Source organism: Austrofundulus limnaeus, unplaced genomic scaffold (genome assembly GCF_001266775.1).
Source record: "Austrofundulus limnaeus strain Quisiro unplaced genomic scaffold, Austrofundulus_limnaeus-1.0 Scaffold1774, whole genome shotgun sequence".
Classification (NCBI taxonomy): domain Eukaryota; kingdom Metazoa; phylum Chordata; class Actinopteri; order Cyprinodontiformes; family Rivulidae; genus Austrofundulus; species Austrofundulus limnaeus.
Window position 1 is genome coordinate 12,300 of NW_013954176.1, and position 11,855 is coordinate 24,154.

Below are 11,855 nucleotides of genomic sequence, written 5' to 3' on the forward strand. Positions count from 1 at the left end.
ACCTGGAGTCACCTGGTCACACCTGGCATCACCTGGAGTCACCTGGTCACACCTGGCATCACCTGGAGTCACCTGGTCACACCAGGAGTCACCTTGTCACACCTGGAGTCATCTGGAGTCATCTGGTCACACCTGGAGTCACCTGGTCACACCTGGAGTCACCTTGTCACACCTGGAGTCACCTTGTCACACCTGGAGTCACCTTGTCACACCTGGAGTCATCTGGAGTCACCTGGTCACACCTGGAGTCACCTGGAGTCACACCTACAGTCACCTGGAGTCACACCTACAGTCACCTGGAGTCACCTGGTCACACCTGGAGTCACCTGGTCACACCTGGTCACACCTACAGTCACCTGGTCACACCTACAGTCACCTGGTCACACCTACAGTCACCTGGTCACACCTGGAGTCACCTGGTCACACCTGGAGTCACGCCTACAGTCACCTGGAGTCACACCTACAGTCACCTGGAGTCACCTGGTCACACCTGCAGTCACCTGGTCCACCTGCAGTCACCTGGTCACACCTGCAGTCACCTGGTCACACCTGGTCACACCTGGAGTCATCTGGTCACACCTACAGTCACCTGGAGTCACAACTACAGTCACCTGGAGTCACCTGGAGTCACCTGGTCACACCTGGAGTCACCTGGTCACACCTGGAGTCACCTGGTCACACCTGGAGTCACCTGGTCACACCTGCAGTCACCTGGTCACACCTGGAGTCACCTGGTCACACCTGGAGTCACCTGGAGTCACCTGGTCACACCTGGAGTCACCTGGTCACACCTGGAGTCACCTGGTCACACCTGCAGTCACCTGGTCACACCTGCAGTCACCTGGTCACACCTGGTCACACCTGGAGTCATCTGGTCCTGTGCTGCAGACTGAGCAGCCCCGCCCTCTGCTGGTATTGGTTGTCTTTGGCCTCAGAGATCTTAGCAGACAGATCCAGAGTCTTCTCAAAGAAGTTCACCAGCGACTGCTCAGTCAGCAGCGAGGCCAGGATCTGAGCGTAGCTGACCGTCCACTCGCTCTCTGCAGCTGGACCTGTGCTGCTGTCCACGGCCTCAGAGCGCCTCGCTGCTGTCACCTCCTCCTGACTGCTGACCTCTGAGCCCTTCGTCTGTCGGTGACTGGCCTCACCGATTTGCAGCACCAGACTGGTAACAGTGGCGATGGCCTGGAAGAGGAGGTTCTCCTCCGGGTCATTGTGGAACATGCTGTAGAGCGTCTTGCAGAACTGGATGAACTCTCTCTGCGGGATGTGAACAGGATGTAAATGTGTCTTTAGAAGCACAGACTGTCTAATAGCCTATATGCCACGGTCATTAATGACGTATTTCTGGTAAAATTTTTGCCACGCTCCTCCCTTCCACTTCCTGCTTACTGCCTTTGTTTTTAGCGTTAGCTGCTAGTACTAGTCCGTGAAAAAGTCACAAAAGTTAAAGCATCTGTGATCTACTGGTATAAAACATGAGTTCTGTTGTGTGTCGTTGTGTCCACTAACCAGCAGGTACAATATAGAGTAGTTAGTTTTTATCCTTTTTCCTCTTGATGAGGAGGTGACAGCTGTGGATCATAGCATTACAGGGAAAACTTATCTTTAAAAGCTCACGCTTGTGTTTGTAATCAGCATTTCTAACCTGAGGATATTCAAGAGTCAGCATCAGAAATGAGAAGATGGAGGTTACAAAAGAGAAATGTACATTTATCCCCTTTTACTGCCAAGACCAGAGAGGAAAGACCTCCTCACAGCTAGCAGGAAGCTAACACAGCAGCCGGTACAGGTAGGTGTGTGTGTGTGTGTGTGTGTGTGTGTGTGCGTGCGTGCGTGCGTGCGTGCGTGCGTGCGTGCATTTGTGTTATACAGAGTATGAAATGTTTTTAGGCCACTTTGTCATGAGTTTTATGCAAAAGTAAAACCTTGTCAGAGTGTATATTACAGCGTAGACTAAAATCGAGTGACGAGCGCCCAACCTCCTCCTGATAATCATGTTTTCAGTTCACTAACGTCGGGGAAAACGATCCAAACCATACAAGTACCCATCAATTTAAAGCCCAGACTCTGCTCTTTCCAACAATATAAGTGTCACAGCTCTACGTGAAAAATTCACAGAACAAGCAGCCAAGGAATAGTGAAAAAGGTTAAATTCTGGAACCATAAACACAAACGTCTTTCCTTTGTTTTTATGTCTTTAATCCACTTTGGAGTGATTTTTTTCCACTTGTCTGGACCTGTACGTCTCCTGTGTTAATGTTGGTACATGTAATATGATAATTCTGTACTGTGGAGGTCATTAAGAGTCGTCAGGTGAAAAAATCTTTTTGCTAGCACTGTGTTAACCGTGAACCGGAAGTGATCGGAGTGGCACCAATTGCTGGGCCGGATGTCCGTGGCATATAGACTATTTCAGGTGTGTGGCAAAACTCACCTGATTCATGAGCGGCAGAGGTTTGTCCACATCCTTCTGCTTCTCTTTGCTGAGATCCCGCAACATCTGCTTCAGCTGCTCCTGGTAATCTCTGACTTCCTCGTCCCCCCCTGAAACAACAGCTTTGCTCTAATTAAATGGCCTCCACATACTCCATCTGAACTGCGCAGATCAACTCTCATTGTCACAGTGTTGCAGTGAGAATTGCCTCATTCAGTCTGCTGCTTCAAGTCTTCAAGTCCTTCTTGTCACAACAGAACTGTTCACCCCCTACGCATGGTCAGACAATTGTGGACGTGTGTTTTTAATGCTGAACGTCAGTGGTGGGTGGTGCTATTCTAAACACTGGTTCAGTTTCATTGCTTCCTGACTGTCAGTGGCAGTTAAAGTGGGTATGTTCTCTCGCGCTCTGCACAGGTCGAGATTTAATGTAAACAAAGTCGCAAACGTGACACGTAGCTCACCTGAGCATGAGTCTATAAATGACATGCAGGTGGTTACGTTCAGTCTCTTTGATCTTCTTGCGGTTTACCTGGCGTGCTTTGCAGGTTAATCGCTCCCGTAAGTCTGTGTTTCAGATCTTATCGGCTTCTGCAGGTCCTGAGAGGTAAGCACACATTTGTGTGGTTTAGCATCATCCTGCCTGTGACTTTTAGTCGGAGTGCTTTTAGCCCTCTAAGGCTGTGGTTGGCGTGTCTTAAGTTTTGTTTGTCGTAGTAGGAAGCGTGGTGGGTGTGTCCACGTTCGGATGATTCTGCTTCCAGCTTCGAAGGTGCAGGCTTGCATTTCCTCCACCCTGTCTCCAGGTGGGGAGGAGCGCGCAGCCGGTGAGCGGCCCAGGTTTTCTGACCGCATTCTGTGTTTCACAGCTCTCATTTGGACACCTTGACTCTGAACGCGCTCTTCAATTTCATTGAAGCTCTCGCTCAGTTTGCCGGATCGGCACGCACGTGCATGTGTGAGTTGCGCTCCTCAGTTATACTGAGGTTCTCACTCAGTTTACCTGACCAGAGGTGCAGTTAAAAAAATAACAATTAAGACTGATCACGTTCTTCAGTTTTATTGAAGTTCTCGCTCAGTCTACCTGACCAGTGGCAAAATTAAAGACTCTGATCGCGTTCTTCAGTTTTATTGAAGTTCTCGCTCATTTTTGGTCTGTGCATGCCTGCAATTTCCACTTCTGTGTTGGAATGACGGGATGCAATTCATGTAGGGCTCCCCTCCAGGTGGAGGACGGCAATGATCTGTGTCCCAAATGCCTGGGTGTGGGCCATCTCAGAGAGGCTCTGACTGACCCGTGCATTAACTACAGTATCTTGCCCTTCTCTGTAAGGGAGGACAGGCTGCGTCAGGTTGAGGGCCTCCTATTTTATGACAAACTACCGCCCTCAGGGATGCCTCTACCGTGTTCCAGGAGGCGAAGGGAGGCACCGATGGAAGAGCGCCGCGGTCCTAGAAGGAAGAAACTGCGACTAGAGCGTCCATCTCAGCAAGAAGTTGATTCTCTGAAGGCTGAGGTGGAGCAACTCAAAGCTCTGTTGGCAGCTCCAGTCCCTGTACCTGCTTCCCAGACATCATCCTGGGAGTCACGGGAGGATCTGGAGGAGGATATGATCTCCGTGAGGGCCTTCAATTCAGAGTTTCAGGCCCTCGGGGAGCAGAGGGACCCCTCTCCAAACCTTCAATATCAGGAGAGGGAACCCCTGAGTATGGAAGGTATTGATGGTTCAGGAAATTCCCTCAGGAGTTCAGTTAGCTCTCACTCAGGGGAGGAACCATGCCAGCTGCGAGCAATTATCATGGCAGCTTTGGCCAGGGTTGGTCTGGATGATGCTCCGGTGGCCCGTCCCATGGGGAACCCTTTTTTCCACCGGGCTCCAGCGGTCCCTCCATTTGAGGTTCCACCATCTCCAGCCTTCTTGAGGGGCTCCAGTGCTGCTGGGATGATCCTAGGCGCTTCTCCCACCACGGCAGGGATGCGAGAATCCTGGCAGCCGTGCGTAATCCTGAGAGTCATGGTCTGGGTTGCATGCCCCCCAGTCGATCACTGTATCGCCTCATTGGTGCTCTCTCCAGATGAGGCGCTAAAGGAGAAGGCTCGCTGTCTAAGCGCAACTTTTTGTGCCAAGTCTACGATATTGTCGCCCGCATGGCACGCATTGGCAATTCACAGTCTGTTCTTTTGTTGGCACAGTCCCAGATGCTGCAGCCGGGTATGGCGGGGGCAGCACTTGGTGACACGAATGACACAGCCCTTCAAGCCTTTGGGCTTATGTCTAGGGAGCTTGGTCGGTTGATGTCCACGCTGGTGGTCACACGACGCCAGGTTTAGTTGGCTCAAGCTCTGATCTCTCATTACTGAAGGCAGACCTTGTGTAGGCTGCCAGTGGGTCCTGGTCAGCTGTTCGGGTCGGAGGCCAAGAGGGCGCTGGAGCGCCGTCGGCAATCCAGTCATGCCTCAGAAGCTTGGGGTGGGCATAGTGCGGCCATGGGATCCCCCGCTCCACAAAAAAGACGGCGTGATGTGCGAGAGCTGCTATGTCAGTTTTGGACTGTCACCCAGCAGAGACGGGCCGTGGCAGGTGCATGGCGTCTGCCTCGGGCGGAACAGTCTACACTTTATGGGTCTCCAGCAGGGCAACAGAGAAGTCGGCGGCCGCCCAGAGGCCGGAGCTGACGTCAGACTACATCCTGAGGGCTGCAGGCCGATGGCGGGACGGTTTTCACAGCTGCACCTGACCTACTGGGAGGCCCATTGCAGAAATGCATGGGTTTTAAGAACCATGTCTGAAGGGTACAAGTTGCAGTTCTGCCGTCGGTCCCCACCCCCATCAGGGGTCAAGGTGACTTCGGTCCCAGATCCTGCACAAGCTCTGGTCTTGTTGCAGGAAATAGAAACCCTCCTAGAAAAAATGGCCATAGTGGTGGTTCCGCCACATTTACGGGCCAACGGGTTTTATTCAACCCATTTCCTAATCCCAAAAAAGGACGCTTCCCCGCGGCCAGTGTTGGAAGCTGAACCGTTTTTTGAAGGTTCTACCGTTTTGCATGCTCCGCACATGCGACGTCCTTCAGACAATCAGTCGAGGAGAGTGGTTCACCTCGATAGATTTAAAGGACGTGTACTTCCATGTCCCAATCTACCCAGAACACAGGAAGTACCTGCGGTTTGCCTACTGTGGCGTCGCCTATCAGTTTACAGTTCAACCATTTGGGCTCACCCTGGCCCCTTGGATCTTCACGAGGTGCATGAAGGCAGTCTTGAGCCCTCTGTGCTTGTCAGGATTAAAAATCCTGCCTTACATCGATGACTGGCTCGTCTGCACCCCGTCATTGCAGGAGGCAGATCGGGCAACATCCAAAATTCTGGCACATGTCGAGGCCCTGGGAATGACCGTGAACCTCCAGAAGAGTTCTCTGATCCCGGCTCAGTAGGCGTTCTTTATTGGCATAGCCCTGGATTCGATGGCCATGCTGGCTCGACCCACCCCAGAGAGAATAGACAGGATCCAGTCTCTGCTCCAGTCTTTTCGTGTGGGAGCAGCACCCCCAGTCCAACAGTGGCTGAGACTGTTGGGGATGCTGTTGGCCGCCAGCTTTCATACCTCTGGGGCTGCTTCATCTCCAGCCCTAGCAAAGGTGGTTCAGTGGCCTCCACAAGGACCCCTGGTTGCGTCGGTGGGTCAAGGTGCGGGTTACACCCAGCTGCGCAGCTCTTCTTCGTCGTTGGAGAGAGAGAGTATGTGGATACAGCATGGGGTCCCCCTCGGCGCAGTCCCGGTGAGACGTGAGGTGGTGACAACAGTTGCATCGCCCCAGGGGTGGGGGGCGATATGGCAGTGCAGGTCTGTTCAAGGGCGATGGAACCCTCAACAGAGACATCTCCACATCAATGTCCTAGAGTTGAGGACGATTTATTTGCCACTGAAGCACTTCTCAACCATTCGAGGGCAAACATGTTCTTATTCGAATAGACAGCACCTCAGCATTGTTCCACGTCAACCATCAGGGTGGGACCAGGTCACTGCAATCCCTGAGGGAGGCCCAGAGTCTATGGACCTGGGCGTACCCTCGTTTTGCTTCCGTCAGAGCGATGCATCTGTCTGGGACAAGGAACTCTGTCGCAGACAATCTGTCCCGCCAGAGGTTTCCTCCATGGGAATGGAGGCTGCATCCTCAGGTGGTTCAGAGGATCTGGGATCGGTTTGGCAGGGCCCAAGTGGATCTTTTTGCCTCAAGGAGCAATACACACTGCCCCTGGTGGTTTTTCCTGGCAGAGGTCAGCTCCCCACTGGGGATGGATGCCCTTGCCAACATGTGGCCCGCCGGTCTGCTGTATGCCTTTCCCCCATTTCTACTGCTTCTGCCCACTCTCCACCGAGTGGGACGGTCGATGCAGAGAGTTGTTCTGGTGGCTCCCAAGTGGCCCATGAGAGTCTGGTTCCCTCTGCTCCTCAGTCTGCTGGATGGGGAGTCGTGGCGGCTTCCGGTCAGGGGGGACCTCTTATCCCAGATGGAGGGGAAGGTCTGGCATCTGTCTCCAGGTCACCTTCTCCTCACTGTGTGGCCGCTGAGGGGGGCTGGCAGCCTATAGCAGGTCTGAAGCCTTCCATTTAGCAAATAATCCAGAATGCCAGAGCGCCATCCACAATGAGGACTTACACTCATTGTTGGCAGTTTTTCAGAATGGAGCAGGCACAAGGGGGGTGGATCCAGTTTCTTGTTCCTTGCAGGACATCCTGAGGTACCTACAGGGTCTGTTTGATGCTGGACAGGCTGCATCAACCCTGAAGGTGCACTTAGCTGCCATCTCGGCTAATCATGGAGAGATCTATGGCAGACAAGAAGGGGCACAATATTGGGTGACACAGTTTCTCCGTGGTGCAAGGAGGCTGTATCCACCCTTACAGAAGCCTGCGGCAACATGGGACCTTCCACTGGTGTTAAAGGCCCTTAATGGACCTCCTTTTGAGCCAATGTGTGCAGCCCCTTTAAATCTGGTGTCTCTGAAAACTGCCTTCCTTTTAGCAGACAACGCCTAAACGAGTCAGTGAGCTCCATGCTCTTGCCATCACCCCTACCTGCCTGCGCTGGAAGGCAGACGGGTTGGGGGTAACATTATGGCCGAACATCCCCTTTCGTCCCAAAGTTCTGCCTCCGGGCTATATAAACACAGTCATCGAGCTGGGGGCATACTGTCCTCCCCCATTCCACTCTGAGGAACAGAGGTTGGCAAACATGCTGTGCCCAGTTCAGGCATTGAAGCTGTACATCGTGGCTACGAGGGCTATTCGGCAATCAGACCAGCTGTTTGTGTGCCATGGTGGGAAGAATAAGGGGTGCGCCCTGTCAAAACACAGGCTGTCGAATTGGGTTGTTGGTGCCATTGCGCTAGCTTATTAATCTGTGGGGGCTGCTGCCCCCTCTGGGATTGTATGCCACTCTACCAGGAGTGTGTCTACATCCTGGGCAGCGATGAGGGGCATGCCACTGGGAGACAACTGTGTGGCAGCGTCCTGGGCTACATCATGCACGTTTCTACCGCCTTAATATGGGCCACGAGTCCACTCTGGCCGCGGTGATCCTGCCTCTGGCTTCCTCTACCTCCTAAGGTGGTGAGTACTGCATCCCTCATGACATTGCTGGCATAAGTCATCCACTTTAACTGTCACTGGCAGTCAGGAAGGAATGAAACAGAACGGAAGTTACACTGTAACTAAGGTTCTGTGAATTCCTGGATGACTGCCAGTCACACTGGTCACTAGGAACTTCTTCCAGTGAGAAGATCCTAGGAGACCAAACGTAACCACCTGCATGCTATTTATAGACTCACGCTCAGGTGAGCTACGTGTCACGTAGGCGACTTTGTTTATGTCGTGGCAAGAATGGTCAGAAACACGGCGAAAAGGTGTTAGAAAGACAAATAGTCTTGCGGGTATGATCATAAGTCATTTATTGATGGGCAGACATGAAACAGAAAGCAATCAGGAAGTCTGTTAGATCCTGCCGACAACGCCAACTGTTATGGCAATATTTATTTAACAACAGAGACAGAAATACGCTGGTCCAAGAATGAAGGTACTCCGTGGGATGATCAGCTGAGTTTTATTGCAACAACAGGAAACACAGAGAACGTGGCCTATCTCTGTGCCTCTGCTTCTCTCTGTCAGTCTCTCCACACTGCTGTTGAACACTGTTCACTGCCGAACTCTGTTGCACACTGTGTCTCGAGAGGCCTCATATACAGCATTCTGTCATCTAACATCGTGTGAGAATGAACAACCAATCATAACCTGCCCCATCCTGATACACGGAAATAGGTCAACTCGATGATGACGTCCGGAGGATATCACAAGATATGAAAAGTGGACAGTGTCAAGGTGATACAGAAATAAGTATTCCACAACAGTTTACATTAAATTTCGACCTGCGCAGAGCGCGAGAGGACATATCCACTTTGTGTAACTGCCACTGGCAGTCAGGGAGGAATTCACAGAACCTTAGTTACAGTGAAACTTCCGTTGCACAGCTTTCACCCTCAGCTTTTAATAATGTTGATCAGTAATATTTAAACACCTCACTTAGTGCTTTTAAATTCAGCAAGTGCTAATCCACTAATGGATGCAAAAATCAGCATAAGCCCTAAAGCGTTGACCAGGAAATTAGTTCCCCTATGAGTGCTTTAGGGGAACTGTGCCCACCAGATGCTACATTTTGCTTCAACTACTTGCTTCCAGAATCCAACTGTTGTAGCTAGAAGCAAACATTTATGAAGACAGTCGAGCAGCCAAAGACTTGTGGATGACAGAGACATTTTGCTCAGAGAAATCTGTCTGCAGAAAAGTGTGCAGCTTTAAACAGGAAAGACTTGTGGAGTGTGGAACACGGCGCAGTGACATGCAGGGGGAGGGGCTTCCCAGGAGCTCGGCGCGGTGTGTCTCAGGAGCTAGAAAAGGTGTGTGTGTGTGAAACCATGTGACCGCACGTCGACTGCTCAGTTTCAGATGGAGTATAATGAGGCTTAACTTGTTTGGTTTCTGGGATCTGACACCTAATGACTTTAAAGGGGCAATATCATGTAAAATCTACTTTTGAGTTTTATATCATGTTATAATGTTGTACTCTCATAAAAAACATGTCCAAGGCCTTGCTCTGACTCATTCATCATGTTTGAGAAATCCTGCAGTGTTTTTATGAAGCCATGCTGAGGAGCAAAACGACAGGTGGGGACCAGAAACACCTTTTGGTACCAGGAACACCTCTGGGACGTGTCTTTAAGCTGAACTTCCTCATGGCAGAGCACCCCTCCCCCCCTCCCCACACACCCCGCCCATGACTCCTGCAGGCTCTCAACAGTAACAGCAAACTGAAAGTGAAACCTAACTGTCTGCTGAGCTCTCAACATTAGTTCTCACTCAGTGAAGCTCTTTACAGATTCAAACTACCTTTGAGGAAATGTATTTTCAGATGCCAAGTAAACTGCATCATGCCCCCACGCACCGAAATGGGCGGGACAGAAGCAGAAGGAGGTTCTTAAAGAGACAGAGGCCAATTTCAAGATGTTTAGAAGAGGAAGCGATGAGAAGATAAGTTTATTTTTCTATTTAAACATAAGAACAGCATTTTAATAACAGCTAAAGGTGACATAGATACTTTATTATGGTATAGTATTTAAATATATGTCTGAGAAACAGAATATTGACCCTTCAAAACAAACAGTTGAGCTGTTTTATATCTTGTTATAAGCTCTTTAGTTGGCCTCAGTTTTGAGAAATAGGTTGTTCAAAGAGCTCTCTACGACAGTTAAGATATTAATTAGTCACAGTATTTCCATTGAATCACACTTCTAAAGGCCTGAAATATCATTTGAATAGAAGAGGTGTCAGTAGAGAACACTTCCTGTGAATCTGTGACTGAAGAACTGCACAATCCTTCTGACGTCCTGTGCAACGAGGACTTCACAACTGAAGATTTGTGCTATGAGAGGACGTTTGGAGAAAGAAAACAGGTCCTAAAACATCTCACCGGCAGTTGAGCAGCTCAATCATGGTTTGTATATTTCAAAGACTGAAAAATTTTCTTTTGATTTTTGTTTTTACAGAATCACTGGAATAAAAAAAGATGCAAATATCCTACTTTATGTGAAAAATGACAGATTTCTATCTGACCTGCCGTCTCTTTCTCCACGTAGAGAGGTCTGCTTGTAGACAGCAGGGGGCTCCTGAGGGCCAACTCATCCTCGTTTTCTGTCAGCGCTGCAGACAGAAGAAGAACAGGGTGAAATGTATCACTTTCAGTCCAAACAACAGCTTATTTTAAACATTATTCTGTGTTCAAGAACCTGGAGGGATATGAAGGCGATACAGCAGCCGTATTTTATCACTCAGCTCCTGACAGAACAAAGTGTCTAGAAAACAAAACAAAAATAAAAACGCTGTATGTGGGTTCTTGGTTTTATCTACTCCATCAGTAAGCCCCTCCTCCTTACCCAGCCAGCAGGCAAACTCTCTGAAGGTGACCAGGCTGTCGCAGTTCTGGTCCAGCAGGGTGAAGGTGCGGTTGGCCAGCGTGTCGCTGTGCTGGTTAGTGACCGAGGGCCACGGCGCCAGCAGCCCGTACAGGCTCTTAAACTGGGCTCGGTCCACTCGGTACTGGCGCTCCACGAAGGAGCGGCTGGAGTCGCTGTGCTGCCAGGCTGCTGCCTCTGCTGCTGCTGCGGAGCAGCAGTCGCCCCAGTACAGACTGATGAAGTGCTCCGTCTGAACCAGGGACAGCAGGTCAACAAAAACACCAAACCCTCTGACAGCTGGAGCTCAGCTGTTCACAACAAATACCTTAAACAGATCGTAGATGTCAGAGAGATGTTCAGGAGAGAGGGAGACCTCAGGGGTGACAAGTCGTATCTGCACACAAACACACAACCAAACACAAATTACAACTCAGCAGTGGTGGGCAGCGCTAATCCAAAAATTAGCTCCGCAATTTCTAAAGCGCTTATGAAAATATTTAGGTCCAAAACTTTAAAAGCGCTTATGCCAAATGAAAACTAGCAGAAGCTAATTTTAAAGCACAAGTTCAATGTGACACTTACTAGCTGACAACAATTTATGTACAATATATGTTCAACACTGCCACCTAGTGGTGTATGAACTCTTTTACAACGCTGCGTTCACACCAAACGCAATTTCAGCTTCAAAATCTCATCCAACACTTCACGTTGGACACTTGTGCACTCTGAGGTCAGACGCAGGTCAGCTCTTGAAGCGCTGCACGGCTACAGCCTCCCCGCCCCTCCCTCCTCTGTCGGGCTCTGTTTAATGTCGGACCAGGAAGTGGCTTTGCTTTATTTACAGAGGGCAAGAGCATGTCACGTTCATCAGATAATTAATTCATAATTAATTCACCAGATAATTCAGAG

General features: G+C 50.2%; 1 protein-coding gene across 1 annotated transcript in view; it reads right to left on the reverse strand.

Moving 5' to 3' along the window:
* Positions 1-172: 172 nt before the first annotated feature.
* The window catches only part of tbc1d8 (TBC1 domain family member 8), a gene marked incomplete in the record, with an annotated part of 36,360 nt that continues 24,677 nt past the window's right edge, over positions 173-11,855 (reverse strand). Inside the window, 7 exon segments of the mRNA XM_014033570.1 lie at positions 173-252; positions 852-1,260; positions 2,438-2,547; positions 10,606-10,692; positions 10,779-10,844; positions 10,926-11,196; positions 11,272-11,340. Coding sequence (XP_013889024.1) covers positions 868-1,260; positions 2,438-2,547; positions 10,606-10,692; positions 10,779-10,844; positions 10,926-11,196; positions 11,272-11,340 — 996 coding nt within the window.